The following is an 18,240-nucleotide window of genomic DNA, read 5'->3' as shown; positions in this document are numbered from 1 at the left end:
AAACTGCGTCTAAAAGAAGCTTAGGCCATGATAAAAAGCATTAAAAGGAGGAAATAACCCGAACCCACACAACAGATACACCTTTGAGACAAACCTAGATAGGGAATACAAAAAAATGCAACGAATGCTTATATTTTGAAGCCCCAGATTGTAAGACTTGCAATACGTTTATTTCTTTGTTAAGGATCGTATACAGGTAAGATTAAGGTCGAAACACATATAGGGAGAATCTGAGCAAATGGATAAATCAATAACCTCTTCTTCTAAGTTCTAAATTGTGATGTTGGAATGGATTTCCAACTTAGTATGCGCCATATTTATAGTCCGTCGACTCTGATTCCAACCTGCTTTTCTTTATGGATTCTATTTGATTTGGAGTTTTCTCAGCTATCGAGCTTTATCTGCCATTGGTTTGAATTCGGGACGTTACGGTTTAGAAACTATGAGCTTTACCAACCCGACCACGCCGATCCGTTTCTAATTACGAACGTTTTATTTTGATGCAGATTTATGTTTTATTTCAACCTCACGTAAAAAAAAATTTTCCCCATCAGAAAATGTCCCCAATCACCAAATGCGTAACATCGCTTTTGATGTTGGTGGTTGTGACAGTACTGGTGACACCCAGCCCGATTCCAACAGATGAGTACATGAACATGAGGAACTCTCTCATCTCTGAAGACGAAAACACGAGGATTGGCTCTCAGCTGAATCTAACGGAGGAGGAAAAGTTGGCTAACGCTGTGTTCATGAAGGTGGGTGGAAGCACCTAGTTTAAGTCGGACAGTTAGGCTTTAGGTAGAACTGATTGCTGGTTTTAACGATATAATCTGTTTGGGACCGTTGTTACTTTATTTATTTTATTCAATGTACGAATAAATCTCACCACCTCTTATTATGAAGTATTTTGGCCAAGGAGTACAGCGCAAACATTGGTTGTATCCTACGAATTATTTCTAGATTATAAGACTACAGGCAATATTTGTGTTCTGACATAAACCTTGATTCACGAGCTGTAGTGAACTGACCACACATAGTATTTCAAGAAACGGTAAAGATAAAGTGAGACACATCTGCACAGAGAGACAGGAACCAAGATACCATATTGGCCTCGATAAGTCTTTTGCTCTAACTGAGGAACATGTAAAACAAAACAAAATCTTATAATTTCTAAAAAAATATATAAGAATAAGTTTAATGTTTTTCTGGTAATTCAATTTTTTTTTTCAGATTTGATCCTTGAAAACTAGCGTTTACTCAAATAACAGTTAGTTCTTCAAAATTTTTCTAGGAAAAACGCACCATGATAGACGAGAGTAGAGACACCCCAAGTTTATTTCTCCCAACAGCAAGCTTCTACCGCTCCAAGCAGTACATTCAACAGACCAAACTCTACAAACTCATTCAAAAGATGCCCAAAGGTTGGCTGACCAAAAATTTAGATTAATAAACATAAGTCGGGTTAAAATTAACTAATCTGAAATAGCAAATAAAAAGTATTTAGAACTTTAAAAAGTCCATAAGTATATAAATGCAATATTGTCATTCAATTCCATAACATAACTGACTAAACTATAATGGACTTGTATCGCTTGTTGGTGAATGAATGCGATTTAGGTATTTCCATTGAGGTTTGAATTGATATAAATGGGACTACTAGAATCTGTTTTGATCTATGGCTACAGGCGCTGTACTGCATATCCACGACCTATCAATGGTCTGTGTTGATTGGGTTGTAAACAACGCCACCTACCGGGATAATGTGTACATGTGTGAAGCTAACCAATCGCTCAATTTTCGGATTTTCAACGAATCAGCCATTGCTTCAGGTAATAAATAAGTTAACATCATCATCATCGTCATAGTGATCTTCATCATCACCACCGCTATCATCATCATTATCATCATCTTCATCATTAACATCTTCATCATGAGGAACATATGACCAAAGACAACTCACTCCATAGATAATTTTGAGATAGCTCAATTTGCTTACTTTTTAAAGTAGTTCATTACAAACCATTAAAATACGAGTTGTTTATTTAACTTACAGATTGTGAATGGAAGTTATTGAGGACACTGAGAGCCTCAGAAAGTGACATAAAATCATTTGATGCTAAGTGTGATATTCTTTTTCTATTGATGCTAATAACTTAATTTTATAATAATTTAAGTGCAATAAGTTTAAGACTAAATTATTCTATACAGCAGGGGTGGGCTGGCCTGCCAGTATATCGGGGTAAATCCTGGTAAGAAATCCCCGTGGGGTCCAAGAAACGTGCTTGATTAAAAAAAATATTGGGTCGCGTTAAATGTATTCAAGAATAGTATGATCATCACGCTCTGATGGGTTGAAATGTACATTGAAAATTTTATTTTGGGGTTGTTTTCCCTTTAAAAATTTCCCTCATTTCTTGGGCGCAGCCAGCCCACCACGTCTATAAAATGTTACTGGTTCTCCTATGTTGTATACATGCATTACAACACAGTTGGGATCTGTTTACTACAGAATATGTCAGAACCTGACCTTGTTATCCAGCGATCCCTTCACGACTTTCGAAGACAACCAAGCGGCTTGGGTCCCGTTTCGCGCATACTTTCACCAAGTAAGAACAACTGCCATATGCTCTTTAACTTGAGCTAAGTTTATTAGTGATATTACTATTAGTTTTAACTTTTTTGGTAGGAGTTGAATTATAAATGACATTTTTTTTTAAATAAAAAAATGTATGCAATTAATACATATTTTTGCGTTGAATCAATGGACATTATAATTATTAACAATAACATAGTTGTCATTTTAAAATTGTATCTATTTAAACAAAATGGACGTTAAAACGTCATTTTTTGTACACTATTTATCTGATGTAGAAGATCCTCGGGCTGTTAACGTACACCCCTGTGTACATAGACATGGTTGTACAAACACTGGAAGAATTCTATCAAGACAATGTGCAGTATTTGGAGATCCGTGGAGGCCCAAGCACGGTTAGTTTGGTTAGAATGAAACAGTTGATTGATTGATTGGTTGATCGGTTGATTGGTTTTAGATCTAATTAAAACAGCAATACCTTGTCCCTAAGACTAAGTGTGACTAAGATTCATTAGGGATGTGCAACACCAATAGTGTCGAAAAATTGTTATCGTAATAACATGTTTCTCGTTGTCGTTTATTAAACACTAAAAAGTAAACATTCCTCTTTAGAATTAGTGATCCATGGGCAGATGAAGTAGAGTTCATATGTTTCTTGACCTAGGCGTATGAAAAAAAATTTCAGAGAGGCGAAAAAAAAATAGATTTCACATGTTTAATATTTTGACAATTCATATAATTGAAAAGTAGAATGTATGCATATTAGTTGTGTTAACATACACATAATTAAAAAAAAACAAAAAACTGAACCAACAACAGTTGTTTGAACTGAACGGCACAGTTCACGATCTCGAGACCAGCGTGAACCTAATCAAAGCTGCAGTTAATGAGTTCAAGGACACACATCCAGGTTTCACTGGCGTCAAGTGGATCCTCGACGGTTCAAGGTCAGTCACTTATTCTAGGGTTATGTAAATTAATGTGACTAATTAACGAAGCCAAACGTTTTCTGCAAGCATTGACGCATTACCCCCCCCCCCCCCCCCCGACCCTCCCCCCACCCTCACCTTTCTAGAAGCGACCCTGTGGACGAGATCCTGGAGCAGGTCAAGTCTACCATGTCCCTACACCGGAAGTACCCAGAGTTTATCATCGGCTACGACATGGCCGGCAACGAAGCTTTCTTCAACCCGATAGTCCACTACATCGAGGCGTTGCTCTACCCGTCCAGACAAAGCCCGCCCAACAGTTTACCTTATTTCTTTCATGCAGGGGAGACTAGTATGGATATTTTTTTTTTAACTTACACACAGTGGCGTAGCCAGGAATTGGTCATGGGAGGGGTTCAAATATTTTCCATATGTATTAAGTCATTATATATATATATATATATATATATATATATATATATATATATATATATATATATATATATATATATATGGGTGTGAGTCCATGGGAGGGGTTATATCCCCTCTACCCCCCCCCCCCCCCTTGCCTACGCCACTGTTTACACACATCTATGACCCTTAATCGAGTCATTATTTGAGTAGTCAAATTAAAAAAAATATTAAGTAAGACCCAATAAATATGACATTTATAAATATGTATTAAAAGCACTCTATAGCGTGTAGTTATAATTTTAAAATCTGTATAAATATATCTGTTAGACTGGCAGGGTACTAAAACTGACAGAAATATAGTGGACGCCATTTTGTTGAACACAACACGAATCGGGCACGGATACGCCATAGGAAAACACCCCAGGCTGATGGAGATAGTGAAAGAAAGGGATATAGCTATAGAGGTCCAGCCTATATCTAATCAGGTACAAACATATAAGTGGGAGTTTGTCTCGTTTTCTTTTGTTATAACTATAGCATGCATTCACCCCCTCGCTATAAACGCATGATGGGTAGTTAAATTATTGTTAGGAATATTATTTAATATTTTATTCTATATTTCCTTTAAGAACGTAGAAGAAAAAAAATAAAACAGGCACAAATGTTTGGATGTATCTCTTTTGTTCAAGACTTACAAAAGCGATTCGAAAAATGATATATTAGTGATGTCCTTTAAAAAGCTCCTAAATTTTACAGGGAGGAGGTTCAATGCGTTCAACACACCACATCTCTCTGACTTTACCATCCTGTAAATACCCCGGTAATTTCCCCGCCTAAAAAATAATTGCAGATGGAGATTAGTAATTGACCCTACAACTAAAAATAATTAGGCTAAGAATGTTGATTGATAGGGATAGTGGTTAGTGTAGTATGTAATCTCCTTGGGGAGGGGGTAATTGACAAGAGGGATAATTGATACAGGTGGGGGTTATTTCCTGGATAAGGTCCAAGACCCCCCCCCCTGCCGTCATTCTTAAACTGTAGCATCACAACTGGTCAGCTTCACTTGTCTCGATCAAGGCTCACCCCCAAGTTATATAATGGCATCAGCCATCTTTATCCAAATACATAGAACTACATAGTAAAACAATAAAGCGATATATTTTCCTTCTAAACACAGAAGTTTCAGTCTTTGTTGTCATGTGTGTACTGTAGTTTTATTCACAAACTTCTGTCTTGTGATGGTCAGGTGCTGAGGCTGGTCAGTGATTTCAGAAACCATCCAATGGCGGCCCTCATTGCCAACAACATGCCCATCGTCATCAGCTCCGATGACATCACATCGCTGGACTCTGGTCCCCTGTCGTTTGATTTCTTCATCACCTTTATGACCATGTCCAGTGAGGATGCTGACCTAACACTGCTCAAACAACTGGCCATCAACTCTATCAAGTTAGTTTATTTTTTCTACCTTAAAGATAGATAACCTTGTTAAGTAAACAACACTTTCATACCATTTAGAGTGTGCTTGGCCGATGAAGGAGCACCGTGCACAGCCGTCTTAACTTTCTTTTAAGCTGGTTGAACTCAATTCTCAATTCATCTTTAATGTTATGTTATTTTTTCTTCTAACATACAATTTTATTTTCAAACATCTTGTTCTCAAGTGATTCGTGTTTAATTAGGTTTCGCCTAACTTAGGCTTTTCCCCCTCGGTTCTCACATCTTTAGCTAGGTGATAGATCGCTGCACTTCACAAAACACGACAATGAGCAGTTTTCTGATTCTACTTGCAGGTACAGCAGACTTAACTACGTCGAAAAACTTGAAGCCATGGGGGTCTGGGAGTCGAACTGGGCCAAGTTCATCAAGGACGTCATAGCTGTTTAGCTGACAGACACTTGACGTCATAGCTGTTTAACTGTCAGACATGTGACGTCATAACTGTTTAACTGACAGACACGTTAAACTGTTTAACTGACAGACACGTGACGTCATAACTGTTTAACTGACAGACACGTCATAACTGTTTAACTGACAGACACGTCATAACTGTTTAACTGACAGACACGTCATAACTGTTTAACTGACAGACACGTCATAACTGTTTAACTGACAGACACGTCATAACTGTTTAACTGACAGACACGTCATAACTGTTTAACTGACAGACACGTCATAGCTGTTTAACTGACAGACACGTCATAACTATTTAACTGACAGACACGTCATAACTGTTTAACTGACAGACACGTCATAACTGTTTAACTGACAGACACGTCATAGCTGTTTAACTGGCAGACACGTCATAACTGTTTAACTGACAGACACGTCATAACTGTTTAACTGACAGACACGTCATAACTGTTTAACTGACAGATGTTCGAGTGAATTTTGTACAAACAGAAACGAAGTATCTAACTTAACTTGTAAAATATATTCTTTAAACAGTGATAGTTTCAAAGCAGCACATGTTTGAATTAAATACCCAAGATTTATAGACCATGTACAGTAACATAAGATAACATAAGGGATAAATATTTATAATTATTACATTAATTATTAAATAACCGATACACGTTTTTGTCTTGTTTCCTTTATTTCAAATATATTTTCTGGTAAATCTTACATGTCATCTAATAAAAAGCCGACCTGTGTAAACTCTTTAAGAATTTAGAAAGGGAGTGACAGCCTACATTGGCAACTCTTTGTAGCATGGTCAAAGGAGCACATCAGTCTACATTCAACCGTTGTCTTAGTAAATCTTTGTGGAGCCGTAGCAAGGTCACTCGAATTTAGCAAGGTCACCCGAATTTAGCAAGGTCACCCGAATGTAGCAAGGTCACCGAATCATATCAAGTCTGCATTCAACGCTTGTCTAAGCAATACAATTAGCAAACTACGGAAGTTGCTTTCAGTGACCAACCAACAGCTGAAACCTAGACGGCAGTGGTTCAAGTTTACAGCACAGCCCAATGTTTCCTGTTTGCTATACTCACGTGTCCTGTTTGAAATCACGTGACCGAGTGTTTACAATAATTAAGACTAACAATTTTTAGCAACTAAGGAAAAAAACAATTAAAAAGAACGCAGGAAACAGTTATCCCTGTTTCATAAATTAATGTGTTGATGTAGCGTTGTTGGCCATTTCATTAATCACTGCCTTGCTTTTTAGAAAGTTTCTTTTAACGTAGGATTTTCAAAACAAAGGTTTAAATTAATAGCATGGTTATAAAAATATTGCATTTACATTTGGATTGACTTATTCCTTCTTAGGTACAAAAATGTCTCACAATTGGCGAGAAACAAAATACGTGTAGACTTCTGACGTGTGTCAATTATAAGCGACCATGATAAGAAATAAAACTTTCTTAACTGTAATTGCTTCCCTTCTGTAATTTCTTTGTTATAATTATTTCAAGCCATTGGAAATTCTAACTTATAATTAATATTTTGCTCAATTTTGTATAAATATAAACGACCATGCGAAGAATGACATTTAGAAATTTAAAAAAAGTTTTCTGATGCCTTAATAAAGAATCTCTAACATAAGGCAAAATGGGATCTCTGTTCATTTATAGATCTATGTAGAGTGGTAAAACTAAAATAACAACATCTTGATTATGATCCCACTTGCTGTCATACATCGGTCGGGGCTTTTTCACGTGTTGTACTGGGTCACATGCCCCCCCCCCATTACTCATTACTGCTCCTAATTTATTATTACTTCAAAACCAAAAGTTTACCCTGCCAATGACTAAGTTCGCGCGGCAGTAGAATATACCTATCATTATTAACCTTATCCAGCCAATGACTTGGTTCTGGGAGTAGAATATACCTATCATTATAAAACTTAGCCAGTAGAATATACCAATCATTATAAAACTTATCCAGCCAATGACTCAGTTCCCGTGGGAGTAGAATACATTATATTAATTTTATTACATATTTTACTTTAAAAATATTCACTGTAGATAAGCTGCTCCGGCCCTCATGTCGGTTGAATAGTATAATTTTTGCTGATTATTATCAGTCACGACGGTATACATTTACCACTCTACAGTTGAAGTCCAGAAGAGGGAACAGATGCGATCTTAAAAATTACAAATTGTAGATAAATATTCTTTTGTGTTACAAAGAATTCAACCTGTGAATTTAGCCCTACTCAACATGTGTTAGTAATGCATGATGCCTCACACGGCATACGTCAATAAAATTTGAAAGAGAGCGCAATACGAACTATAAATAACACCGAGAAACCCAGATGTACCATGGACTACACTAGAGATTAATGTTTACATGAAGACGGATACAACAGGATACTAAACCAGTGAAGCGACAGAGCTAGATTGACTTCCCGGACTGCGACATACCTCCCTACAGGTAAAGATTCATACCACACACACACATACACACATACATACACACATTTTACAGGTGTAAGTGACGTTTATAAAATGTGTTTTTGTGTTACGTTTACTTGTCTTTTAAATATTTCATTCAAGTTTTAAGAAAACGTTTTTTGTTTTCTGTGCTAACGTTAACTGTTTAGTTCTAGTAAAGTGTCTCGATATTCTAACAAATACGTTTTTTATTACACAATATAAAATTGGTTCGGGTGAATTCTTGATTCGGATAATTTTAAGGTTTGTTTAGTTTACATGTTTTAAAATACAGAAAGATAATCTTGCGATAACAAAAAATGTATGTATTTTATTTTAACGTTCTTTATATTTAAAACAAAATTGAATGGTACGTACACAAATACACACGACTCTTAATAAACTTACTAATTACGTTATTGCGTTATATGCATACATTATATACAATCGATAACGTCTTATTTCATAACAAAAATATATTCTTTCTTAAACGTGTCCATAAGTGGGTGTATTTCACAGGCCCATATAATGTTAGCCCTTGGAAAGTTCTAAATGTCCGGATATTTCCGGAAAACTTCCCCGTTGTGCAAGCTTCTAATTGCTACTGCGCAGTTATTTATTTCCTAATAACCTTATGTGTTGGTGCACACGTAACTTGTAAGTAATCAGGCCTACATCAGCAGATGATTAATTGTTAACGTATGTCTTTAAAAAACTTAAATGAACAACGAACAATAATATGGTTAAATACAAGTGCGTATTTATAGGCATAGAGCCTATATATATATATATATATATATATATATATATATATATATATATATATATATATATAGGCTATATATATAGGCTATATGTATATATAGGCTATAAATATATATACATATATATATATATATATATATATATATATATATATATATATATATATATATATATATATATATATATATATATATATATAGCCTATATATACGATGAAGATATTAAACTATCTTTTTGCTGAGTAGACAGGTAGACAATGGCAACGAGCCCTTGGATCATCACTACAGTGTTAGTGGCTGTGTACGTGCCACTGGTTAGGCCAGGTCCTATCCCAACAGAAGTCTACATGAAGATGAGGAACGACCTGATCTACAAAGATGAAAATACTAGAATCGGTGCTCACCTAAGTCTGTCGCTAGATGAGAAGTTGGCCAATGAGATTTTCATGAAGGTCAGTGGCTATGGAGCAGTGACATAAGCTTATGTGGTCTGAGTTTGGGTTTTCTATTTTGTTTGGTATGGGAGTCGTAGACTGTCCCTCAAATATTTTGTATGAGAGTCGTAGACTGTCCCTCAAATATATTGTATGAGAGTCGTAGACTGTCCCTCAAATATTTTGTTGGGTATGAGAGTCGTAGACTGTTCCTCAAATATTTTGTATGAGAGTCGTAGATTGTCCCTCAAATATTTGGATTAGTATATGGGAGTCGTAGACTGTCCCTCAAATATTTTGTTTAGTATGGGGCGGGGTACTTAAATTCCGGAAAATGTGTAGGTTTATGCTCTTATGGAGATCAATAGTACTGTTGGCTTAGAAGACAAATACACAGTAAACAATTTTGTAAAGACATAACAGTACAGCTAGTAAGGATTCAAGATTAGTCCTAAATCATGTTCAAGTTATTTCATCAAAATTCTCCCTCAGGAAAAACGCGCCATGATAGACGAGAGTAGAGACACCCCAAGTTTATTTCTCCCAACAGCAAGCTTCTACCGCTCCAAGCAGTACATTCAACAGACCAAACTCTACAAGCTCATTCAAAAGATGCCCAAAGGTTGGCTGGCTATGTCAATGATTTTCTAGGCTCTAACTGTAACAAATTGTTAGTTTCCGTACCATTAAATAACAACAGGTTATGATCGTAGCTTTGATGGAAGACAGGGAAAACCCGATTGAGGCTTTAAAATAACTTGATGCATATCTATGCTAAAGGTAGGGGGCTGGTGATGGGTGCCAACACCCGCCCCGCCCTTACTGTTAGGTAAAGCTGTTTGGTAAAACAAAAGATCACCTCATTATAAACTGTGTTACTCTGTCGCTGAAGTATATTAAATAACACGTTTTTAATCCTAGGCGCAGCACTGCACATCCACGACCAATCCATGGTCAGCCTGGATTGGATTGTGAAAAACGCCACCTACCGGGACAATGTGTACATGTGTGTGGCCAACCAATCTCTGTTTTTTAGAGTTTTCAACGCCACATCCATTAATTCAGGTACTATTAATAGATGGCGATATTTAACGTTATTCGATTTAACACAATTATAATGTACCTTATAATAATGGCTAACGTTACAAAATAAAAAAAAATGAAATTTCATATTTTTAAAAAAATCCTAAATTTTTAAATGCATCGTGTCCGTATATGATGAAAGGGACTGAATTTAACTCGATGTATAAAATGAAAAACGATTTTTAGTACTAAGGTGTAATATGAAACTGTATTTTTCAGCCTGTGAATGGAAATCCGTGAAATCACAGCGAGCAGCTTCACAAGACGTGGCTGAATTTGATGCGAGGTAAACCTGATAAAAACATGAATGTGTTGCTTAATAAAATTATTTGTAAACTTTTAAAATTATTTTTGGTAAATTGAGAATTTTAAAAAAAGCGCATACGTGTATTTTTAATATCTCCAGTATCCGCAAAAACCTATCCATGATATCCAGCGATCCATTCCAGGCGTTTGAAGATAACCAAGAGGCCTGGGTGCGGTTTATTGGATTTTTTCGACAAGTGAGTTTTAAACACAGTCTTTTAATCTAATTTTAATTACAAGGATAGGGTCAGTCCTTAGAATCGAGGGAGGTCTTTCTTTGGGAAAAGCTTTTTATTCTGGAAAATAATGGAATATGGACGCGAAACTTTTTTTAGCTAAGGTATTTTTAGTATCTATTTGATGGAAGTCTTTCTTTGAGTTAAGGGTTGTTTATTCAGGAAAAAAATGAAATATCTCTACCACGAATGTTTTAGTTTAAAAATATTAATCAATTTTATATGTATGGGCAATTTTTGGGAATTGATAATATAAACATTGTAAAAGTTATTTCCCTTTTTGTCAAGGTCTTTGGGCTGCTGACTTACGCCCCTTTGTACAGAGACATGATACTACAAACACTGGAAGAATTCTATCAAGAGAATGTGCAGTATTTGGAGATAAGAGGTGACCCTAGTGGTGTAAGTCTGGCCAATGTCGACTGATAACATACGTAGAGCTGTAATGGAATTAAATATGTTACAAATATAGACACATCAGCCCCAAAAGTGTTTAGTTCCCAACTTCTTGAGGTCACTTTTAAATGTAGCATACGAACAAATATAGCTACCGTGTACTTAACCAGGATAGGATTTAAGTAGGGTGTGTGAAACTAGACCCAATCCACTGGTGGATGTTTTCCATATCCATCACGAGAGCGTGTCCATATCCTAGTTCGGTCCAGGATGTTAAATGTTTTGTTGGGGTGCAGGAGGTTTAATGTAAGCTAAGTGGAGTCCGTGTTTACTGTTTTATTATAAGTTAATTAACCTCCTAAACTAAAAATAACTGGACTTGCGTTTTGACGTCTTTTTAAAACGTCTGTAGTATTTTTACAATCACTATGTAAATTATCGAAAAACAATAACTAACCCGTTGAAAACTATGAACTGTATAACAAGTCAAAGCTATTTCTCTTTTCCTACCTCTAACTTCTCTGTTGGGTTCTTATTCTTAGCTTACTGTTTAACCCTCTGTACTGCTCTACACTTACACACAATAGACGCATGACAAGACAGAAGTTGTCCCCGACACTTTGACACTTCCACACAAAACACACTTAACAACAACCAGTTGTCTCGTACACCCTGACACTCCCAAACAGAACACACGTGACAACATACTAGTTGTCCAAGAAACACTGACACTTACACACAGTAGACGCATGACAAGACAGAAGTTCTATCCGACACTTTGACACTTCCACATAGAACACACTTGACAACACACCAGCTGACACTTACACACAGAACGCACATGAAGATACAACAGTCTCAGACACCAGGTTAACACTATGTTAGCAGCGCCGTTACATCTTAGTGTGTGAATACACAACACACGCATGCTTATAAATAGACCCATATGTGTGCATATATGTGTGTGTTGCATGAAACGACCGTATTAAAACAGCCTTGCAGTTTAAAGTCTACGATATACCAGATTTATAAATGAGGTCCCCATTTTAATGTAATTTAGTTCAACACATAGCAAGAGACCAGCGTACATGACGCTAATGAGATACCCCATGGACCTTTAAATAGTTCACTGTGGCTAGTTGTTTTGTTTCAGGAAGTAGATTCAAGATTTTCATTGATCTCAGCTGTTAGTTCTTTCCTGGGATTAATTTTGGCATAGGTCCAAACACAATCGATTAGCTTATCAAATCATTGAACCTACCTTCTACGTTGTGTAGTGTGTAGGATATGACCTAAGAACTGATAGCCAATTTACTGCTGCATTTCATTTGAATTTTAAAAACTACTAAGCCACAACAAAGATTGCTGTACATTTATGTATTATTTCATTGGGTCCATACTAGAATTTTGTTACGAAAAATAACAAACAAGTTTATAAAGTGTAGGTTTGCATTAAAAAAGATTGATTCTTACATTATTAAAAAAAAGTTCTAATAACATATTATAATAATGTTAAAAGTTATTTTTAGAAGGAAGGATCACCATAATGACCGAGCCTGTTAAGTACTTAAATAGCATTGTGTGCTACAGAAGTCGCTGAATGGTACTCTCTCATTATCTTATATTTTCCCTTCAGTACCCAAGACACATGGGATAGATGAAGTAGAGTTTATTTACTGACTCTGGCATATTTTACAGGGATGATTTGATTAGTACTCTTACATTTCCAAAACTTGAGTCAGGTACCCATCAGAACTGTATAGACTCAATGAAGTCCTACGGACACGAGTCCAGGATCCGAACTTGAGACATTCGGGTTAGCATTGGTGAGCTCTACCATCAGACCATGCCATCCCTTTGCACTAATTCGATGTTGTTTAACCCCCAATGTATTTGTACCATCTATACCAGTTGTATGAACTAGACGGGACAGTCCACAATGCCGAGTACGGTGTAAATCTAATTAAAGCGGCAGTGACTGAGTTCAAGAACAAACATCCAGACTTCAATGGCGTCAAATGGATCATCTCTGGGATAAGGTTAGTGTTAGGATCTCAAAGGGAATGTAGACAATGCCTTCCTTTAAACCAGTGGCGTCAAGTGGATCATCTCTGGAATAAGGTTAGTGTTAGGATATCTAGGGGGAATGTAGACAATGTCTTCCTTTAAACCAGTGGCGTCAAGTGGATCATCTCTGGGATAAGGTTAGTGTTAGGATCTCAAAGGGAATGTAGACAATGCCTTCCTTTAAACCAGTGGCGTCAAGTGGATCATCTCTGGGATAAGGTTAGTGTTAGGATCTCAAAGGGAATGTAGACAATGCCTTCCTTTAAACCAGTGGCGTCACTTGGTGTTACCACAGCGGGTGTCACCCCATACGCCAACAACAACACCTAAGATGTACTAAAACTATCGGCAATTGATGCGGTATACAACTTTAATTAGCTGTTAAACTAGCTTAAACTATCTCATTAAAATGAAGTAAACTTTATTTTGGTGCCACCCCCTAGGATAGTGTCACCCAGTTTAGTCCGCACCCCCCGTCCCAGCCTTGAGGCGGTACTACTTTAAACACCTTGAATCTAAAGTCTGGATGTTTCACGTCTTACAGGAACAAGCCAGTTGATGTCATCCTGGAGCAAATAAAAACGACCATGTATTTACACCAGAAGTACCCAGAGTTCGTCATCGGATACGATCTGGCCGGCAATGAAGGTTTCTTTCATCCATTTGTTTACTACATCGAAGCGCTACTGTACCCGTCCAGACAAAACCCACCCTACAAGCTGCCGTATTTCTTTCATGCAGGGGAGACAAGTTAGTTATAACAATTATTCTACAACATTATTTCCCCTTAATAAAACTAGACTTAAATATTTTAACCTTAGCTCTACGTATATTTTAAGAAATAAAATTTAAAAAAAAATGTGTTCAAATTTTAGTTTATTCGCAATCATATTAATTAACTTACTAACACTTTGTTGATAATAAAAAAAAATGATTTTGTTATAAAAGACTGGCAGGGAACGTTGACAGACAGGAATCTGATTGATGCCATTTTGTTGAACACAACACGAATCGGGCACGGATACGCCATAGGAAAACACCCCAGGCTGATGGAGATAGTGAAAGAAAGGGATATAGCTATAGAGGTCCAGCCCATATCTAATCAGGTACTGGTTCCTCTATAGATTTGTTTTCCCATCACCTGATGTACGCAAGCAGTTATTTTCGTTATTATATATTCAAAGACAATTCTAAGATAAAATAAGATTTTAAAAAGCGCGATAGCTGTTACTTTGAAAAAAAATTAATTTAGTAAATTGAATTAAATTATTAAATTAAATACAAAAGTGGTTCAACTAAAATAACATCCAGGACTTGAGGAAACTTTAAGTTTAAAGTTGAAAAAGCGTAGTGGAGCACTGCGTTCTTGGTTAACAAATGAAGCCTCCATCACCCCCCCCCCCCCTTTCCCGTTTAAGGGCTTATTAGAAGGTGAAGTGTGGTACAATGTATCTTGTCAGGTAAAGTGTGGTACAATGTATCTTGTCAGGTAAAGTGTGGTACAATGTATCTTGTCAGGTAAAGTGTGGTACAATGTATCTTGTCAGGTAAAGTGTGGTACAATGTATCTTGTCAGGTAAAGTGTGGTACAATGTATCATGATTGTCAGGTAAAGTGTGGTACAATGTATCTTGATTGTCAGGTAAAGTGTGGTACAATGTATCTTGATTGTCAGGTAAAGTGTGGTACAATGTATCTTGGTTGTCAGGTAAAGTGTGGTACAATGTATCTTGATTGTCAGGTAAAGTGTGGTACAATGTATCTTGATTGTCAGGTAAAGTGTGGTACAATGTATCTTGGTTGTCAGGTAAAGTGTGGTACAATGTATCTTGATTGTCAGGTAAAGTGTGGTACAATGTATCTTGATTGTCAGGTAAAGTGTGGTACAATGTATCTTGATTGTCAGGTAAAGTGTGGTACAATGTATCTTGATTGTCAGGTAAAGTGTGGTACAATGTATCTTGATTGTCAGGTAAAGTGTGGTACAATGTATCTTGATTGTCAGGTAAAGTGTGGTACAATGTATCTTGATTGTCAGGTAAAGTGTGGTACAATGTATCTTGATTGTCAGGTAAAGTGTGGTACAATGTATCTTGTCAGGTAAAGTGTGGTACAATGTATCTTGATTGTCAGGTAAAGTGTGGTACAATGTATCTTGATTGTCAGGTAAAGTGTGGTACAATGTATCTTGATTGTCAGGTAAAGTGTGGTACAATGTATCTTGATTGTCAGGTAAAGTGTGGTACAATGTATCTTGGTTGTCAGGTAAAGTGTGGTAAATGTATCTTGATTGTCAGGTAAAGTGTGGTACAATGTATCTTGATTGTCAGGTAAAGTGTGGTACAATGTATCTTGATTGTCAGGTAAAGTGTGGTACAATGTATCTTGATTGTCAGGTAAAGTGTGGTACAATGTATCTTGATTGTCAGGTAAAGTGTGGTACAATGTATCTTGATTGTCAGGTAAAGTGTGGTACAATGTATCTTGATTGTCAGGTAAAGTGTGGTACAATGTATCTTGATTGTCAGGTAAAGTGTGGTACAATGTATCTTGATTGTCAGGTAAAGTGTGGTACAATGTATCTTGATTGTCAGGTAAAGTGTGGTACAATGTATCTTGTCAGGTAAAGTGTGGTAAATGTATCTTGATTGTCAGGTAAAGTGTGGTACAATGTATCTTGATTGTCAGGTAAAGAGTGGTACAATGTATCTTGATTGTCAGGTAAAGTGTGGTACAATGTATCTTGTCAGGTAAAGTGTGGTACAATGTATCTTGATTGTCAGGTAAAGTGTGGTACAATGTATCTTGATTGTCAGGTAAAGTGTGGTACAATGTATCTTGTCAGGTAAAGTGTGGTACAATGTATCTTGATTGTCAGGTAAAGTGTGGTACAATGTATCTTGATTGTCAGGTAAAGTGTGGTACAATGTATCTTGATTGTCAGGTAAAGTGTGGTACAATGTATCTTGGTTGTCAGGTAAAGTGTGGTACAATGTATCTTGATTGTCAGGTAAAGTGTGGTACAATGTATCTTGGTTGTCAGGTAAAGTGTGGTACAATGTATCTTGTCAGGTAAAGTGTGGTACAATGTATCTTGATTGTCAGGTACTGAGGCTGGTCAGTGATTTCAGAAACCATCCAATGGCGGCCCTCATTGCCAACAACATGCCCATCGTCATCAGCTCCGATGACGTCACGACGCTGGACTCTGGTCCCCTCTCATTTGATTTCTTCATCACCTTTATGACCATGTCCAGCGAGGACGCTAACCTAACACTGCTCAAACAACTGGCCATCAACTCTATCACGTGAGTTCAGATTTTTCTACAGTAAAAATATAACGTGCTTAAGTACACTTTCAGACCTTATGGGGGCCATTATGCCAAGCCACTTTATTAACTCAGACCAGGTACCCATTAGAGCTGGATGAACTCTGTCTAATTTTTCTGTTCATGAAAACGTATGTTTAATTTAGAGGTACCATATTTTGCTCAAACATATATGACTTCATTTAAAAAATCATAATAACAAACTGATAATATAATATCCTATCTAAAATATTACTCATTTAATATTTGTTAGGTACAGCCAGATGAACTACGTGGAAAAATTGGAAGCCATAGGTTTTTGGGAGTCAAACTGGGCCAAGTTCATTAAAGAAGTTATCAGTGCTTAACCAGTTGTGTTTTGTGATAATATGTAGTGCACATTATAAGCAAAAAGAATGTATATTAGTTATATAGCCAATGCTGAATAAAAATATAATTTATATCGCTCCTGCTTTCGAGCAACCAACATATAAATAAAAGTCGATACTTAATATACAGGTAACAAACATTACAAAGGCTCGGGACCAAAAAAAAAATTGAAAATTGAAAAAAAATTTAAAATATAAAAATATTATAGTTGAAAGAATAGTAGGAATAAACTCAACACATTATATTACGTTGATGCATTTATTAACTACTTTCCTGCTAGGATTTTCATGCTTTATAAAGTTATTTTTTTTTACAAAAAAAAGAGAAAAAACAAAAAAAGAAAAACAAAAAAAAAAACCAACGTATTGATGTAATAATTTAACATTTTAATAACCCGTACTTTAAGCCATAATATGTTAAATTATATGTAATTTATATATGCTGCTTTTACAAAACTCATAAAGGCTTACTTCCCTTGGTCTTTGATTTACTGTGATGAAATACAAACTACACTTCTTTCATTGTCTGTGCAAATAAAAATTGAAATAAATGTGTTTTGTTGTTGATGTTGTCTTTGAATAGGTATGAAAATATGTAATCAAAGTAAATGTTTGAAAACATCTTTTTAAAAAAAATATAGTTACATTTGAAAAAATTAAAGCAGTTTGGGAACCATCGATTACACTAATTTTTTTATATTTTTATATCGAATATAATCGGCTGAAAAGCAGTTTAGAATTATTTTATCAACCTAAATATTTGCAAAAAATACCCACAACCTCTCATTGAAGTCAATCGGAATGGTCGGGGAGAGTTAAACAATAAAAGTTAAAATAACGATTTCCTTGGTAAAAAAGCATAACAGTGAACTATGGTGTCTAGTGTAGTGTTGCATTTATATTAAGGGTCGTCCATAAATGATGTCTCGCTTTTTTTGA

At 36.1% G+C, this 18,240-nt stretch overlaps 2 protein-coding genes across 2 annotated transcripts; both read left to right on the top strand.

The window, feature by feature from the left end:
* The first annotated feature begins 558 nt into the window (after positions 1–558).
* On the top strand, positions 559–5,878 carry LOC131945015 (adenosine deaminase AGSA-like). Its single transcript, XM_059305959.1, has 11 exons — positions 559–755; positions 1,292–1,421; positions 1,686–1,829; positions 2,054–2,120; positions 2,510–2,606; positions 2,872–2,988; positions 3,413–3,540; positions 3,669–3,874; positions 4,264–4,421; positions 5,186–5,388; positions 5,733–5,878. The coding sequence occupies exons 1-11, from the start codon at positions 594–596 to the stop codon at positions 5,824–5,826; spliced, it is 1,506 nt and encodes a 501-aa protein (XP_059161942.1). The 5' UTR covers positions 559–593; the 3' UTR covers positions 5,827–5,878.
* A 2,315-nt stretch (positions 5,879–8,193) lies between these two features.
* LOC131945013 (adenosine deaminase AGSA) lies at positions 8,194–17,454 on the top strand. Its single transcript, XM_059305958.1, has 13 exons — positions 8,194–8,319; positions 9,329–9,534; positions 10,009–10,138; positions 10,438–10,581; positions 10,819–10,885; positions 11,006–11,102; positions 11,430–11,543; positions 13,449–13,576; positions 13,794–13,823; positions 14,149–14,354; positions 14,553–14,710; positions 16,710–16,912; positions 17,187–17,454. The coding sequence occupies exons 2-13, from the start codon at positions 9,340–9,342 to the stop codon at positions 17,278–17,280; spliced, it is 1,566 nt and encodes a 521-aa protein (XP_059161941.1). The 5' UTR covers positions 8,194–8,319; positions 9,329–9,339; the 3' UTR covers positions 17,281–17,454.
* The last annotated feature ends 786 nt before the right edge of the window (positions 17,455–18,240 follow it).

This window comes from Physella acuta, unplaced genomic scaffold (assembly GCF_028476545.2).
Source record: "Physella acuta isolate Inbredline_101_S28 unplaced genomic scaffold, ASM2847654v3 ptg000519l, whole genome shotgun sequence".
NCBI lineage: Eukaryota > Metazoa > Mollusca > Gastropoda > Physidae > Physella > Physella acuta.
The sequence above is the reverse complement of the archived record's forward strand: the minus strand, read 5'-3'. Positions and strand labels throughout refer to the sequence as shown.